General features: G+C 54.3%; 1 protein-coding gene across 1 annotated transcript; it reads right to left on the bottom strand.

The window, feature by feature from the left end:
* Positions 1 to 13,757: 13,757 nt before the first annotated feature.
* On the bottom strand, positions 13,758 to 16,218 carry NKX3-2 (NK3 homeobox 2). Its single transcript, XM_031437255.2, has 2 exons — positions 15,753 to 16,218; positions 13,758 to 14,284 (listed from the first exon to the last, which is right to left on the bottom strand). Exons 1-2 carry the CDS (start codon positions 16,216 to 16,218, stop codon positions 13,758 to 13,760), a joined length of 993 nt encoding a protein of 330 aa, XP_031293115.1.
* Positions 16,219 to 17,666: the final 1,448 nt, after the last annotated feature.

Raw genomic sequence — 17,666 nt, 5'->3', positions numbered from 1 at the left:
ACCCCACGGCCTCCCCGGGCATCTCAGAAGATACTGAGTTGGAAACAACAATCGAGGCTGCGGTAGTGACCGACCGTGGTCCCAGCAGACCTTAGGTGCGGAAAAAGGCGCCCTGCGTGGCGCGATCCTCTGGGGACCGTGGGGCAGACGCCAGAGGAGGCGCAGCGCGGAGCCGGGTGCGCCAGGGCAGGCTGGTGCGTGGATGGCGGGGACGGAGCAACGTGGAGGCTGAGACCCGCGCTCAGCTTTCAGACCTCGGCGAGAGATTTCTCCAGCTCCCCGTTTCCGGGGTGAGTGCCAGCTGCTCCGTTTCCCTGCCAGGTCATCTCTGCTTCTGGTCAAAGAGGAGCACGCTTTGATCTGAGCCGCGGCGTCCATAAACTCTCGTGGTCCCTCGCGGACCAGACTTCACAGAGAGCGCCCAGGATCCGTCCGCGACTTCTCTGCGCTCGCGCCACCCTCGGCTCAGGCCCCCACACGGATGACAGAAAACCTTCACGGATTCACCCGCACCCCATAGGGAAGCTCGTGGCTTCCTTGCCTGACTAGGGTGCGTCTCTCAGCACCAGGGGCGTTCCCCTGTCCACCGTGGGAATGGTATAGAGGCTTTTCCAGATTGAGTGGGATGGAGCCCCAGCGAAGGTCCCCAGTGCCTAGACAGGAGGCCTCTACCAGCGTCTCAACCATGTTTGGAGGTGGGCTCTTCTCCCTTGCCTTACTGAGGATGAATCTGAGGTTCTGTGACATATTCCAAAGCAGGGTTAGTAAATTATGAGCACACACTCCTGCCCAGTGGACCCTCCTGCTTCCCTAGAACAAGCGCGTTGCTTTCTGTTAAGCCCCTCAGGCCTGCGTGGTGAGCCCCTAGTGGAGGGGGTCCACCTCTTCACTTCTCTGTCCTCAGAGCCTCGCTTAGACCTGCGACTGGAGTGTGGGTGAGGGGAGTGGCACAGAGGAAGTGACTCCTGTAGCAGACCGGGGAAGGTTGGCCAACAGTGGGGTTCGCTGGGCCCCCTGGTCCTCTATAGTGAGCAAGACTTGGGCACGGCCATTGGAGTTTTAGTCGCAGCTTTCTGCCTATTGGCCTCAATTTCCTCACACCCATGATGGGTGAGTGGTCAAGGTGAATTACATCACCTTAGAAAGAAGTTAAGAGCAGGGACACTGGGCCTGACTCCTCTACCAGCACTGTGATCTTGGGCAATGTGTTTAACCAATTTGAGGTACCTCAACTTCTTCCTCTGCTCTAGCTCTCCTCTTTTTTTTTTTCTAGAAAGCTTTGCCTTCCTGATGCTTCTGAGGCTTGTAATAAAATGACAAGCCAAGTCTCCCTTTCCAGGGCTGAGGGACACTCACTGCTGCGTAACGCCATGGTTTTGAGAAAAAATTTGTCCTCCAATGACCACCTGGGAGATCTTGGACACAAGGCACTCCCCTCCCTGCTCCGTCTGTGTCCCCAACTGTAAAATGGGTCCCTGAAAATTCGTGTCTCTGAGGCCCCTTCCACGTTCCGATTTTTGTCACTGGTGGTTCGTTGAGCACCTCATGTTGGAGGGAGGGGCCGGGAAAGCTGGGGAGCCAGCTGAGACCAGTCCATCCCTGGGGCCGCTCCGGCTCCACCCCTCTGGGCTCTGCTGAGGGGGTGGGTGGAAGCACCACACCGCAAGATCTCGGTCGCACGGCGGCGGGGAGGGAGGACCGAGGGGCCCAGAGTTCCCGCTGCCACATATGGTCTGTGGATTTAGGTGTCAAAAACCGGAGAATTAGAAATGGTAATTTTCCGTCATTATGGCTGAAACGCGATCTGTCACAACAACTGGAACATGTCTCCGCGCTAGCGAAAATAATGTTCGTGATTAGGAATCATTACGCATGTCAAGCCGAGTCCATTAAGTTGTAGGGAGAAATTAGCCTTGACAGGAGGAATCAAACTACAAATATACAGGCCTCGCCTTCAGAAGGCCGAACAGCGGCCCCTGGGCAGAAGCGGGCCAGAGAGAGGTGTTTTCTTAATAGGAAATCGCCCAGAGAATTACTACCCGCTTTCTCGCTCCCCAGGGGATTCCTCGCGCTCTCCTCACTGCCAGGACCCCACCCTAGGAGTGGGAGTGGGGTGCAGGAGTGTCACAGGCGGTAGCTGGAAGCTTTGAAGTCCTATAGTCTCCCTGACCGAGTCCCCTGCCCAACCTTGGCAAGCTGTGTGACCCTGCCCCAGTCACTTGACCCTCCTGAACTTCGCTCCCTCATCTGTAAAGGGGGGATAATCCCACCCACTTCATGGGATTCTCCTGGGGGTTAAATGAGATCAAATGTGGTTAGAGCAGAGCAGTAGAAGCTCTTTGGGCCTGTGTGCCCCCTTTCCCCTTCCTGGAGCTTCCAGTCTCTGCTGCTGGGGACCCTGGGTGTGGGGGCTCCAGCGCCTGTTGGGAGGTGTTGGAGATAGGGGTTGAGTGGAGGGAGCTGAGAGGCTCTTGCCCTTCAGGCCCCGAGAAAGGAAGCCAGAAATCTTCAAAAAGCAGGGAAGAGTGAACTGGCAGCAACTGACGTGACTTTGGTAGACTTCACACACCCCTTCCTAACACAATGCCCAGGAAGAGGGGCACTGAGTCCTCCACCCTGCCTCCCCAGGCCTGCGCAGCCAGCCAGCCACCAGCCCACAAGGATCCACGATGTCACCAGGAACCACACTGTCACCAAGGAGAGGTATATAGTAAATGGAACCTAGGATAAGAAGCTTTCCTCTACAGGCTGTCTCAGACCACGCCCGCCCCCAGACAAAAGAGCAATTTAACTATCCCTAGATGCGTCCCCAGTAGGGAGTTTGGGGAAAATCCTATCCCTTCTGCAGATGGAAAAGAAAGGAGAAAGACCAGGGTGACAGTCTAGGAAGGCTGGTTTCTTTCAGCCCTGTACCCTTATCACCACTGAGGGTTTGCTGTGTGCCAGCACCAACTCCCAGGACTTTGCCTACATTATTTCCTCTTATTTCCCAGCAAACCTACATCTCCATTGTTCAGATGGGAAAACTGAGGGCCAGAAGTTAAGGAACTCGTCCAAAGGCCATGCAGCCGGGAAGCAGCAGAAGCGGAAGCCAAGGCCTAACACAGTGCTACCATTAGGACCTGCACGGCCAAGGCCAGCTGACCGGGCCTTATCTATTTCTCTTCCTCCTTTGCTACCCACGCCACCCACGGGAATCCCACCTCTCAGAGAGGTCGGCAAAATGACATGAGCTAAGGAACGTCGAACGTTTAGCTTGGTGCCTGACAGAGCTGACTCTCTCCGGGCCTCATTTTCCTCCTCTGTAAATGGGCTCCTCGTCGCCGCGGCTCTGCGGTGGGGGGAACAGAACGGAAACGTGGCCAGAGCTGAGCGGTTTGGAGCCAGACAGTCTAGTTTGAACCCCACCTCCTCCAGCAAGAGCCGCAGCCTAGGGTCGATCCCAAACGTCGGGTAACAGTGATCGAGCTGCCAGGAGGAATGAATGAAATAATTCACGTAAAGCACTTAAGGAAACAGATTAAGCACAAACAGATGAAGCACTAAATAAAGCGCCCGTTACCGGGATGGTGATCGGCCCGCGCAGGCTTGGAGGATTGCTGTCGAGCAAGGAGAAGCTGCCTTCCCAGCTCCTTCCGAAACTTCACGGCATTTCCAGCGGCTCTGAGCACTAGTGATCGGATCTCAGATCCAGACTCCTGAGAGCGCATGGATCCTGGGGCTGCGCCTCCCAGACCCTCCCGCCTCCCGGGCCTCCCAGGCCTCCCAGGGATGAAGGGGTTGTTAAAAAGGGCACTCAGAGCTCCCGCCTGATCTCCGCCCTCAGACACTCAAGAGCTGAGAAGGCTCTGAGAGGAACAGAAAAGAAGGGACAGAGACTTAGCCCCAAATAGAGACGTTCTGATGGAGTCAGAGAGGCAGCGATGAGGCCCTAGTGATCTGCGCACGCGGTAAGCGCTCTTGCAGATGTTTGGCATTCCAATGACCTTCCTTGACTGACCACCGCCACCTACCCCCCAATGAAGCCCTGCCCTCAGCGGCAGTGCTACTCCACAGCCCGCTTTATCTTCCTTTTGGCACTTCCATTCCTGTCTCCCACTGGACAGTAAACTCTGCCAGGGCGTGGCCTTTCTTCTCTGCACATAACAGGCACTTAGCAAATACTGCTGAATATTTGAAAAAAATAAATGAGCGAGGATGAAAAGAAGGAAAAAGAGGTCAGACAACCATCCCACAGCACAGATTTATCTCTTTAAAAAAAAAAAAAAGCCCCCAAATCTCTATATTTATGATTCCCATCCGAGCTCTCTTTTGAGGTCCCTCCCTGGCCAAACGTCTGTGTGTAGGACCCCTGTTCTCTCCCTGTGTGTCCTATGGCTGTCTTCCCAAATGTGCTCTGAGGCTGCATTCTCCTCAGGACTGAACCGGAAGGCAGGACACCAGTCTCCCACACACATGAGTAGCAGCATAGCATGGAAAACAGTTATTTTAAATCAAATAAATAATACACATCTTAGGAAAGAATTATTTTCAAGAAATTCTTCTGCAAGTTCTTGTGGACAGAAGGAATTCACTGGAAAGCAGATTAATGTATTTCTTTTCTAAATCTGAAAAATCTATGCATTGGATTTATTTTAAAACTGCAACTTCAGTGGCATAGAACATGCGAAACTTGTTGCCTTCAAAGTTTCCAGTAGGGGTGGACTGCTCTCACTCATTCAGTGGTTTTTACAATCTTTCCACAGTTCTTGTCCACCTCTTACCATCTCTATAATTTTTTTAAATGGTAAATGTCCTTGTTTAACTTCACAAAAATTATCAGTTAGGCTATGAGCATTACGTGGCGCCTAATGCCCAGGAAACACGGGGTTCTTGGATTACCCTCTCTCTGCTGGGGCTGGGGTTGGGAGGGGGGCTAATTCATATTTTCAGCAGCACAGCTTGAACTAGATCTTCATGAAGGACCTGGTTTCAAATCCACACTGTTCGTATGGAGTTTTTCAGGAGGAAAACTGCCTTCCCTCCTGGAGAATCACAAAGACCTTGAGCTTGAATGCCTGGGCTCAGCCTTTCTAGTGGAGCGCTCCTGGACTCACCCCCTTCTCCCACTGCTTCTCATGGAAGCAGAGCTGCCTGCCTTGAGATTCAGCGGAGGTGGCTTGGAGAATCCATTCTTGAAACTAAGGTGCAAAATAGGAATCTAAAAACTTTTGAGTGCTTACTATGTGTGAAGCCATGAGCTGAGAGTCCAAAGTCCTAACTCTGGAAAGCCGCTAGCCCAGCTAGGGGTACTGCCAACAGCCCACCCCTCCTGGCATGAGCCCGGGCTGGCTCCTAGACTCTGGTGCAGTCTCTCTACCAGGACCACTGAGGGCTCAGCCTAGCCACTTGATTGACCACCTGATCCTCTCCAAGGGTGTCTCCCCATTCACCGCTCTGCCAAACAACTGCCCTCTCCAATCACAGCGCTTGTCCAGTTCTGAAACTGGACCATTCCCCTCAACCTGTATATACCAGAAACAGAACGTTTATTCAAGGCATGTTTTTTTTTTAGCCCTTAGCCAGTCAGGTTTTATGTGCATTTTAATACAATCAGATTTGAGGTTGAGATACTTTGTGGAATTTGCTGTCAACTAAGTGGGTGCCCGGGTGCCAGGAAGAATCTTGAGCCTGAGGCATGATAACTTGATTCCAAGGCACACCGGGCTCTTGCTCTTGGCAAAGACACTTCTGTGAGGAAGAAGAAACTGGCACAACATTACCAGCCCTGGATCAAGATCATGAATTCTTAAAGCACTTAACAAAAACATACCAAAGCTCTGAAACTTCTAACCCAGGGACCAAACCCTAAGGAGGCACTTCTTTAAGAATCCCTTTCTCTGGGTGAACCACAGGTGTATAAAGCTTTTTAAACTGAATGTTAATAAAATTTTCCACCCCTCTAAAAAAACTTTGCAAAGCTCAGGGAAGCTCCATTGGCTCTCCTGTCCTCTGTTAGCTTCAGGAGCACCTGTGGCTATGCACTCAGAGCCCGAGGTGCCGGTGGGGTGTGGCAGGGACAGACAAGGACAAAGCTGAGGCTCCTGGTTCTTATTTAGGAGTCCCATCTGTATGTATTGAATGTCAAAAAGCAACAGCCCTTGCACTAGGCACTGAGGGCCACTGTGGGGGCAAGCCCTCCTGGCCTGTCTCCTCAGAGGTCCCTAGGCCAGGCCAGAAGACACTGGAGTGTGACACTGAGCCAAATATCACTTATCACCACTACAAGTAATAAGGACCAGGACGGTGGGTCTGACTCAGAAGGGATTTTTAATCAAAACTTGCTGGGAGGGTTGCCTCGGGAAAGGCCTGCAATCTGTAAGTTGAATACAGAAAGATACTGAGCCTTTGGCCAGGAGAGGTCGTCCCAGAGCCCACTTTTTTGCTCACCTGCCCTGTGTCCTGGCGTGTCTCTTCCCTACCCTTCCTCACCACCTTGTCTCTATGTGTCTCTACCTTGTTTATCACAATCCTGGGGGCCAAGGACTCATCACTCAACTTTTCCTAGAAAGAGAAGGAAGGGTGGCATCCCGGGCCTTCTTAAAGAGGAGGGAGTCCTGGACGTCGGTCACCCTGGTGACACCGGGTCCGGGATGTGCTGGACCAAGCTTGGATGCTGGCCCACGCTAGCAGGGGTGCCACAACACCTGAGCAGGGGGGGAATGTCAATTCCACCAGCACCCTTTGCAAAAACACAGCAAAAATGTGCTAAAGCAAGACAAACCCTCAGACCTGAGGGTCCTTGGAATCTGTGGGGACAATTCGGGGTCATATGTAGGGTCACTCAAGCTCCTTTGTGACTTCTGACCCCATGTAGCCCTATATCCTCCCATGGCTGCAGTCTTGCTAATGGTGCACAGCAAGGCGTGGACCAGCCAGGGACACCCGGGTCCAGAGTTGGCACTGTGGGGCTGCCCAGCTACCCCCGCCTGTCCGGCCCCCTGTGCCAAGAGCGGCAGCACCATCGAGCTGGTGTGCTTGTCGGTGCATAAAGATCCCCGGCTGCGCAGCTTGGTCACACCACCAAGGGAGGCCTCGGAGTGCACAAGGGAAGCCATTCAAAATGTTAATAAGCTTATTAAAATAAGCGGCTTTACTGGCTCTTGTTTTACAGCGGGCTGCCCACCGTTGCTTTCTGGTGGACTAAGGGAGAGAAAACACTTGTGGTATTAATTTTTTTTTTCTTAAGGTGTTACCTTTTCCGTTGAAGGACAGGGGACTCTCTGGAGCTCAGCAAGGCCACAGAAGCAGAATAGCCTCAGGTCTCCTCCCTCCCAAGCTTGGTGGGTGGGGAAAAGTCCTTGCAGAGAAAAAGCTGGACTTCCCAAAACTGCTGACCACCCAGGCCGGGGAAGCAGATAAAGGAGGCCCAGAGATAATGACTTTGGGGAGGCCTGTAGATGGCACTTTGGGGGACCCAAATTCTTTTAAAAAATACCCCCCCCAAAAAAAACTGCTCACAAAGGGCATGGCATTATTTAAAGTAAAAAGTAGAAAAGTTCTGTCCTTGCTTCCACTCCAAGCCAGGGGTGAGTGTAGACCCCAAACACTACCTAGAAGTCTTAAGGAGCATCTCACAACTTTCGTTTTGTTCCTTCTTTTTATTTTTTAAAATAGAGATTCTGAGAAGAGAATCAATTGCCTAAGATTCATCAGGTGAGCGGAGGGGCTACTTCCCGCCTATGGACTCCAGACCTGGAACAGAATCACTTTGTGGACCTATGGGGCCACTGAGCCCGATTCGACCACTTCCCACCCTCGAGTGTGCAGGCTGGAGAGAAAAGCTCTCACCTTGTGCATCCCGAATTTCCAGGGCCGGGTTTCCCAAAGTGCGGGGGCGCATGTCCAAGTCACAGAGAGGGCTGCTCAGCCCGGAGGCCTGAATGTGGCGATGGGAGGCTGCCTGGCGGGGAAGGAAAGGACTCACCAAGAAGCCCCGAGGCCTGCGCAACCCCGGCGCTGGATCCTCGCGCCAGAAGCTAAAGCTGCAATTGCAGAAACAGCAGAGAGGGATGCAGGCGCTCGCTGCAGGCCGTGAGGCCTGTGCAGAGACCACGCGCTCTTGGCTCCGGGGAGCGCTAACCGCGGGACTGCGGGGCCGCACCCGGGACTGTGGGCGGGGGCACCGAGGGAGGAAGCCCGGGCGCTTGTAGGAGGGAGAGTGGAGGAGAGCGCGGGCCTTGCGCCGGGGAGTGTGTCCCGCACACTCAGGCAAGCACGGAGGAAACGTTTGAGCCCAGGAGCAGGAGCGAGCTTACCTCTTCTGAGGCTCCGGAGTGACGCCCCCTCTCCCACAGCTACCTTTCAACTTGACATTCCAACAGGAACAGAGAGGTGCTGTTGCCTGTGCCCCGGGTTCCGGGTCAGCTCCGGTCCGTCGGAAGGCACGCTCCTGCCTTTCCTGGCCAGACTTACTGCAAAAAACTGCAACAGGAACCGCAGCGCTTCGGGAGGGGTGCGGGGCTGCAGGGCCGTTCGCCCAGTTCTTACAGTCGTGAATTGCCCTCAATTTGGACTTTCTCACGTTTCCTTCATAGGAGGCACAGCCTCAGATACACGCAACAGATTTAAAAGAAGTTCATCGTTCAGCTTAACCGGGACCCCACACCGGACCACCCTGGGACTCAATCTTCTTTTAAAATGCTTTAATGATTTGAACAGCCCAATTTATGTTGAATAACTTCTATGTGTGACTACAGAAAAAAATTAATTTATTACATGATGTAACCGTTTACAATATAACACACGTTTTGCAACTCTGTTTTGGCATTTCTTCATTGTAAAAACATATTTATCAGGAGATTCGAAAACTGGAGGTGGCCCAGGGTCTCTACCCCTTGGAGGGCCCCTTCTCTGGGCACACCACAGAGCACTTGGAAAACTTTGAAGAGTGTAGGAGTCCAAGGAAGATTGTTTCAGACCAGCCAACTCAGCATTACCCAGAAGTTCATAATAATCATTATGGCAACAATAATAGTAAGTCCACACCAGCTGCACACTGCTTAATGGTTTTCAAAGCACATCCACCCCTCTGTGATCTAGCCACCCCAAAGCCAAACCTAGGGGATGCTAGCTCTGAAAGACTAAAATATGCTCTAAGCTGCTGCCTCACATCCTAAAATATGCTCCTAAGCTTTGAATGACCCTGACTTGGCCTCTGAATGGCCTGTGACTTTGGGCAAGTCACATTGCCTTTTTGAGCCTCAGTTTCTCCATCTGCAAAATGGAGTTTGTGTCCACAAAGCCAGGGCAGCCTCAGGGGACGGCTGTGGGACAGGACGCAGAAGCACTTTTCCACATGTAATGAATGCCCCTGACAAACAAATGCAGTTATAGTTATTATTATCATTGGTGGTGGTGGTGGTATGTATTGTTTAACTGCTCCCTCAGGCTTCTGCCTGTGCTTCCTTCATGGCTCTGAGTGTGATTTTTCACCAGTGGCCATGACTTCTGCAGCAGCCACACAACACTGACTGGTACATCTGCCTTGCCTACCTCAGCGCTTTCGAATATTTGCTGTGTCTGGTAGACATCATGCAGCTCCGTGTGGTTCCCAGTGGAGACTCAGGAGGGTGAGGCTGGAGGCTTGCAAGACTGAAGCCCTGCGGCCTCTTGCCTGGGGCCTGGGCCCCAGCTCAGGTGTGTCTCTCCCTCCCCTCTTCTCTTTTCTGCCCAGGAGCTGCTCAGCTAGTTTTCTGGTTCGGGGAAATGTGTGATTCGCTCTGATGCTCAGGCTCCGGAGGTGGCGGCTTTCCCTAATGCAGGAGGCTTTCTGAAGAGCCAGGTGAACTCCGTGGACTTGAGGGAGGCCAGATTCTACCTTTTTCTGGGTGATGAAATGTGGATGGAGTCTCCACCTGGCCAGACTGAGCTCTGGCGGCCAGTTAGGGTCCCGATCCTGCAGACATCTGCAGGCTTTGGATGAGGTCCTGTCTCCAAGGGACTCTTGGTGTGGCTCTGCCCGTTTCCCGCTCCCTCAGACGCCACCTCTCCTCAGGCCCAGCTTCTCTGGTTAGGCTACCACTAAGCCGCCTCTCAGCGGCACATGGATGTCCTGTTCGAGCTCTCCTCCGACCTTCTTGGTTGAAGTCAGATTCACTGTCACCTCTTTCCTTTGCTAGAGTGGAGGAGTGAGGATTTGCTGGGGCCCGGAAGCCATCTGTTTTCTGAAATGGAATCTAACCTCAAACTCCCCCTGCTTGGCCCAGCTCTTTCTGAGATATTCTCCCAGGGTCCATGAACTCCTCAAATCAAGTCGCTTTGAGTGAGACACAGCTTGTGATCTCTATGGTCAACAGGCCCTGGAGTTTGTGTTACACACACACACACACACACACACACACACACACACACACACACACACACACACCAGCAACATTTGATAACCGATCATCCCAAATTTGCTGCCCAGAGCAAGATTTATAGGCTAAGCCTGATTCACCAGGACCAGTTTCAGCACAGGTCACAGCGTATTCTACCCTCCTTGCCATCATTCTTCCCATCTAAGTGTGTGAATTAGACTCAATAATCTTTAAGGCCAGCTCTGAGATTCACTAAGGGCAGAAAGGGGCTGAGAAAGATGAAGCCAAAAGTCTACTGAACTCAGGTGACAGTTGCTCCTGGCGACCAGGCCCTGAGAAGGCTGAGAGGGCTCAGCGCAGCCCAGGGGCACAAGGAGTGGATGAAGGAAGATCCCCTTGGACTGGAAGCAGGGCGGGAGGATGCAGAACTGACTTTCTCATCTTTAAAGAAAGGTGGGAGGGGAGTAGAGAAGGAAAAGGAGATGAAGAAAGTCATACCGAGAATTTCCAACAGGAGCTGTGTCTGCGGCCTGAGGCCCAGGTAAAGACATCCACCTTGGGTCTCGAAACGTGATGGGAAATCCTCCTAGGGCGGACTGGATCCGGAGGCTGCCTCCAGCTCCTGGAGTCAGATCTTTAGTCCCTCTCAGCAACACCAGCTGCAGGGCAGCTCAGAGTAAAACTGCAAGAGTCCAAGGCAAACTGAACTCATTTGAGTCATTTTTCCTGGGCGACTCAAGCCAGCCCAGCGGAACTGGCCCAGGCAGGGAGCCTGAGAGGGGGCGAGGAAGGGAAGGGGAGCTGCCCGGCCTACGGAAGACTCCCCAGTCCTCTCGACTCCAAATCCACAAGGATGGAGAACAAACTACATTCTTAAGATGTAGCCACAAACAACTGACATTTTTAGAAAGGGAAAAAAACTGACCTCCTCCCCCTCAAAAAAAAAAAAAAAAAAAAGAAAGAAAGAAAAAGAAAAACCCTTCAGTAGTTCTGGTCTCTAGAGAAAGAGAGGAGATTCTTGCTTTATTGGCAACGTCCTAACTTTCTATAAGAGAAAATGCACTCATAATTAATAATGAAATTGAAATGAAATTTTTAAATATGTCAAAAAGAAACAAAATGATTGCAGCAATCCTTTGGAAGGTAGTTGGACTTGGGGGCGAGAGTGTGCCTATCTTGAGAGCATTTGTTTTTCCCTTGTCGTCTCACTGTTTCCAAAAGCAAGAATCGTTTTGTAAAGCATTTGTCTCGGTTCTCTGACCCCATCCGGGCTAGGGGGGTTGCAGAAGCCCGGTCAAGGCCTTTGGGGTGCCAAGGCCGGGGGGCCTGATGTTGGGAAAGCTCGCGGGCGGGCAGTGGGACAGGGAGGCAGGCGTGGTGGCTTATGGGCTCGGGAGAAATTGAAAGTAGCCCCGGCCTGGGTTTCAGTGTTTTCCCGATTCGCCGGGACTGGAGGCCTTAGCGCCTGCAATATGTCCTTAACTCTTGCTGACTAGCCCCAGGCCCGACGTGAGAGGTGTGTAGCAGTGAGTGCTTCGCTCAGGTGAATCCTCGATATCTGGGGAATCATTCTGGGGAACGCCAGCGGGGCGCGTTCATCTCTAAAATGGAGTAATAAATAATCATCGCCCTGCCCATTCTTTGCTCCCACAGTGAGCTTCTGTGTGGATCAAATGACGGCGTGTCACTGAGGGAGTGAATGGAAGTGCTTTGGAACAGGGTAGAGCGTCATTTGCACCCAGCAGGGGTCAAAGCGCAGGTGACCCTTCCCGGGAGACACATTAGCTCCACGTTCTCCTCTAATCGCTTCGGGATTCCAGCAAGAGTTTTTGCTAGCCTATTCTCGAAATAATGACAAGACGGCTTAGAGAAAATGCTCAGAAAATCGAAAGCAAAGAGGATGCGGGCAGGTGGAGGAGTGAACAGGTTAGGGTGGGAGATGGAAATTGGCAGCGAGTTGCTATGAACCCTTTCTAGACTCTGAAACCAATGCCACGAGAAAAAAGTGAATCCTAGGTATTTGCTCTGGATTCAGAGGGATTCCTCCGTGACTCCTGCAAAGTCCTGGAAATAGCGATTCCCTGAGCTGCGTGGGTTTAAACTCTTCCTGGGATTGAGCATCAAGGGCGGCTTCCGGAAGGGGCTAGGCATCTGGTCCAGGACTGAAAAGAGGTTGGCAAAATGAGCCCCAGGTATTTCCACGTTACCGGTTCCCCCAAAGCCGGAGGGGGAAAGGCTCAGAGAAAACACGGCGTCCAGAAGGACATGTTAATCTAAAAGTTTATAAATTAAAGGGAAAAAAATACAACGAATAGAGCTTCCAAATTTCACAAATCTTTTAAAAGTTAATACTCTAGTTGAGTGCACAGTGCCCTTAAGTAGGCGAAAAGCGGCGAGGTTGACATGAGGTTGACAAGATCACCTGTCTTAGGGGCAGGGACAGGGATAGGAGAATCCTGGGTCAGGACGCAAGAGTTGCGGAGGGTGGACAGTAGAGACAGAGCGTCCAGCGGCCAAATTGCGGAGGACGCCAAGGAAAGGCTGGTCAAGGATATTCACATTGAATACAAAAATAACCGTCATTTGAATACAAACAACTGAAAAGTGCTACAAGTTTTAACCGCCTTTAAAAAAATAAAAGAAAGAAAGGAAAGTCTGAGAAGGGCTCCTGGGTTTGCTTTCTTCTGGTTCAGGGGCTCCCAGGAGCTCCCCGTGTTGGTCGCAGCCCTGGACCTCCGAGAGGGAAAATGCGGGGCAGTTGCCCTGCCCTGTGCTCAGAGGCTCCGTTCTATACATTCAGCACCCAATCGGGCGCCCCCACCCGAGCTGTGACACCAGGGAGGGGTGGGGCGGAGGGCCCGTAAACCAAACCCTTCACGTTTCAATGAACCCCTAGCCTGGGGCTCCCTGGGGCTGCCAGGGTTCTGCACCCCTTTGTAACAAATGCAATTTCCAAAAATAATAGATATGTAGATACACATAGATTGGTAGCATGGATACCATGAACTAGTGTGGCCTAGCGCACGAAGCTCCCAGCAGGCCTGAAATTCTGGGATTCAGGCTATGTGGTCTCCAGGAGTTCTCTCCGCTCTGGGGAAAAGCCATCCCCAGGCAGACACAATCCAAATTCAACATTGTGGTGGTAATAAATAATGTCCAAGGGCTTCCAGGCAGGTGAGAGGGAAACAGGGCCTCTAGGTCACCGGATGCCTCTGTTCAAACCAGAAAAAGGTGCCCCCCTCTGGGTAGACCCAGTCCCACAGCCAGGGCAAACGTCCTGGAGACAGGGCTGGATTTCATCTTCCACTTGCCTCTTCGGCGGCGGGGCGCCGTTGTGCAGGGCACAACCTGCGCAGCCATCAGCGCCCGTCCGGAGCTGGGGCGCGGGGATCTTCCGTTGCCTCACCCCAGGCCGGCTCACTGGGTGCCCGCAGCAGCTGCGCAAGTGGAGAGTGCCCAGCCGGGGAGGCAGTAGTAAGGGTAATAGTAGGAGGGCTGCAGAGGCAGCAGCGAGGGTGGCCGCAGCACCTCTCCGGGCAGGTACTGTCTCTGGTCGTCGCGCACCAGCACTTTTACCGCCACCTTCTTGGCAGCGGGCGCCGAGGCCAGCAGGTCGGCGGCCATCTGCCGGCGCTTGGTCTTGTAGCGACGGTTTTGGAACCAGATCTTCACCTGCGTCTCGGTGAGCTTCAGCGACGCGGCCAGGTCTGCGCGCTCCGGCCCGGACAGGTAGCGCTGGTGGTTGAAGCGCCGCTCTAATTCGAAGACCTGCGCGTGGGAGAAGGCGGCGCGCGAACGTTTCTTGCGCGGCTTGGGCGCCGCGGGCTCCTCCTCCTCTTCCGCGCCGCCCGCCGGCCCTCCGCCGCCGCTGCCTCCGCACAGCGCGGGCACGCGTGCGCCTCCCGTGCCAACACCATCATCCTCGGCCCTCGGGCTGCGGTCGCCTGCGGACCCAGTGGGAACAGAAACAAGAGACTGTCAGTGCCGCAGAGGGGTGAGATCGAGCCTTAATTAGGGGGCGGGTGGGGGGCGGAAATACACTTTGATCTTGCCCGAGTGGTGGGGAGGGCCTGGAAACTGCGGGTCCAGGAGACAAGTCTTAGAACCCCATGCCACTCACTTCCTGCATTTAGTCTTTTTCTGAGCGGGCAACTGGACTAAGCCGCTGTATGAACTCTGGGCGGCCGAGATCCAGCTCCCTGCCCTCTCTGGGCCCCAGGATCCCCTCAGCAACAATGGGGCATTGGGCCTGAGCATCCTCGCAAGACTTCTCCGCTCTAAGCGTTGAGCCCTGGGGTTATAGATGGCGTTTCAGACTCCCACCTCGGGCTCACCCGCCTCCCCACACTCACGCTCACACACGCATCGTCGCAGCACACACGTGTTGGCTGCACGCAAAGGGAAAGTGGGGAGACGGATCCTGGAGACTGAAGTATGCGGAGTCTTACGTCCCATCCACCCGGAACTGTGGGAAGGCTGTGGCAATAGAATGCGCCAAGGCCATGGGTAGGCTTCTCCCTCTGTCTTCAAAAGGCAATGAAAGGAGAGCTGAGGACTGAGGGTAAAGGGGCTGTCCCTGCTTTAAGTCCTTGGACCCTAACCTGACGCCAGCTCCCCTGCTTCCCCGCTCTCCCGTAGCACCCTAGCAGAGAGGTCCAGCACTGCCTTGGGCAGATACTATTTGCTTGTAGCCAGCGTGAGGCCTACAGCATTGTCCAACCGACAGGGATCTTTCTGACCTAGTGACAAGCCAGCTCGTGGCTGAGGAGGTCCCTCTTCCCCAAGAGTCTGGGATGACCTAATCAAGCCCATCTGCCTTCAGTTGGCCTCGGGGTTTGCCTCCAGCTCCTGAGTCCTCAGCCCAGAGCAGCTCTCCCTGCCCTGGGGTCTGGGAAAGCGAAATAAGCCCTCCTTCCAAAGCTCGGGCTTGGTTGGCCTCGGGCCCACTTGAAGGTATCCTTCGCTACATATCTTTGAACGTTGGGCCGGGCTCTGGGACCTCGAGCTAGGTGCGTTTCTGATCTCTGGGCCAGGGCCAGGGCACTGGCTACCCGAGGTCTCTGGGCCCTTCGCTCTTCCCTTTCACTGACTTTCGGGATTTGGAGACAGACTCAGCCGAAGGCACTGGCGATGGGCTCAAAGCCAGGGAGCAGTGGTTCTCTCCCAGCCTAGTCTAAAGCACACTGCCCCTGGACGTCTGAGGCTTCACCGCAGGACGCAGGGTTCCGAGGAGTTTCTCGGTTCTCTTTCGGGATCAGTTGTTGGAGGGTTAGAACAGTCCGTGCCAGCGCGCAGAACTTAGGGTCTTGACCAGCCCGGGGGGCCCCAGGGTGGCCCCACCCCCCTCGGCGTGGTTGCCTTCCTTGCCCAACCCCTCAGCTGGGCCCCCTTCCCCGTGAAGCCTTAGCAGACCTGAGACGCTGGCCGACATCTCACTGTCGCTCCGGCCCGCGGCTTCCTCCTCCAGGTCCTTGGCGGCGGGCAGCTCGCAGACCGGCTGGCCGAGGCCGAGGGTCCCCCCAGCACGGCAGGCCCCGCTGGCCCCCGGCGCGTCCGCGCAGCGCCGCCCACCCTCGTTCTCCTCGCTCATCGCAGAGTCCGAGTCCCAGCCGCCCGGGCTCTCCGCGGTCCGCCCCACAGCCGTTCTGGTCCCGGCAGGCGACGCCAGCAGAGAGTCCTCGGCGCCCCCCAGCGCGCCCGCGTCTGTCTCCCCAAAGAGCCGCCAGCAACAGACAGCGGGCCCCGAAGCCACTGCCACTGCCGTGCCCCCGAGTACCGGGCGCCCCTCCGGCGCGGGCAACCCTCCGCGCTCCTCTTTCTTGTTAAGGATCGCCTGGATGGAGAAGGGCGTCAAGGTGTTGGCGCCGCGCACAGCCATCTGCGCCGCGGGCCGGAGCGGCCGGGCGGGCGGCTGGGGCGCAGGGCAGCTCTGAGCTGGATGAAGCGCGCGGGCCGCCGCAGCGCGAGTGAGCCCCGCGCGCGAGGCCCCTGCAGCCCACTCCTGCGCTGCCCAGCAGCCTCCGCCCCCCTCTGGCCCCGGATCAGCGCCGACCCTCACCCCCACTTCCGAGGCCCACCGCACCCGGAGACCCCCTCCCCCCAATCCAGAGCCAGACGCTCTCCTTTCGCAGCTCAGCTGGATTATCTCATCGCCTCGCGCCCTTAGGGGCGGGCCGGGGTCTGCCCCTCGGAGGATGTGGGGGGAGGATCAGCGAAGCCCCTCCGCGGCTGCAGTCCCCTCCTGAGCGCCTCCGGGGCGCACGGCCCGAGTCACTTTTCTTTGCGCCTCTGTCTCTTCCCCTTCTGCAGGATTTCTCTCCAGGCTCGTCCTCTCCTTTTTCTGTTGGGCCGACTCTTCCGGAGCCCACCCCCGGCAGCGGCGGCGGCGGCGGCAACAACGACCGCGGCCTCTGGATTCCGACAGACGCGGGGGCACCTTTTTACCCCCTGCCCTGGTTTTATCTGTTTCTTCTCTCTTTCCTTCCCCAGCGTTCCACCGTACCCCCCTCCCGTCCGGGTGTCATTCCTCACTTCTGAGTGACAGCCTCAGGCCACGCCCCTCCACTGGGCTGTCCCGGGCGCTCCCGGCCGCCCATTGGTTGGCTCCCGCTGGGCGACGTTGCCTAGAACAGACAAAACTGGGCACGTTGCGCGGAGAAAGTCAGGGTCTGACTTAACCCCTTTCCTCCCAAGCCTAGTCCTCGAAGCATCCATCCTCCAGCAACAGGGAGGCTCACCCACCTAGACAAACTGTCCGAGAAAACTTGCTTCTTACTTCTACAGATGTTATCTGCCTATTTTAGCACTTTTATGGAACACGATATTTAGTTGAGTTAGATGGCGACGGGGGGACCCAAGATAACGCAGTTCTGTAAATAGCGCGCATAGTTTCTGTTCTCTAGGAAGGTTTACGAGTTCGAAGAACAAAATGTTGCTTCTTTTCCCCTTACAGTTTCTCGGCTTCCTCACTGTTAATTCTTTCCTCTGAAATAATCAGTTAATTAAAATCACTCTAGATATATTTTTCTTTCCTCTCCGAATTTTATTTGACTCAATTTCTATAGAGGAATTAAAAAGAAAAAGATGGTACAGATAGAACTAAAGTTAGGCGAGAAATTGGAAGGCATCTTTGGGAGAGTTTCTGGAAATTGCGCGATCATTTCCCTGGGTGGTCAATGCTGAATTTACTTGGAGTTTGTTAAATTTTACACCAAGAAGAAAATGAAAAAAATCAATTTGTTCTTTATTCTGTTACTGGTGAGTTGAATAAGATTAGAAAAAGATATGTTTTTGTTTAAAAGACTATCTGGGAATTACCATAGAAAA

The sequence above is a fragment of the Camelus dromedarius genome, chromosome 1 (assembly GCF_036321535.1).
Source record: "Camelus dromedarius isolate mCamDro1 chromosome 1, mCamDro1.pat, whole genome shotgun sequence".
In the NCBI taxonomy this organism is placed as follows: Eukaryota; Metazoa; Chordata; class Mammalia; order Artiodactyla; family Camelidae; genus Camelus; species Camelus dromedarius.
The sequence above is the reverse complement of the archived record's forward strand: the minus strand, read 5'-3'. Positions and strand labels throughout refer to the sequence as shown.

Excerpts from the sequence above, each read along its gene's own strand:
- NKX3-2 (XM_031437255.2), bottom strand. The coding sequence starts at position 16,218 with ATGGCTGTGCGCGGCGCCAACACCTTGACGCCCTTCTCCATCCAGGCG. Across the intron at positions 14,285-15,752 it reads GATGTCGGCCAGCGTCTCAG|GCGACCGCAGCCCGAGGGCC; the intron begins GTCTGCTAAGGC and ends CTGGGTCCGCAG.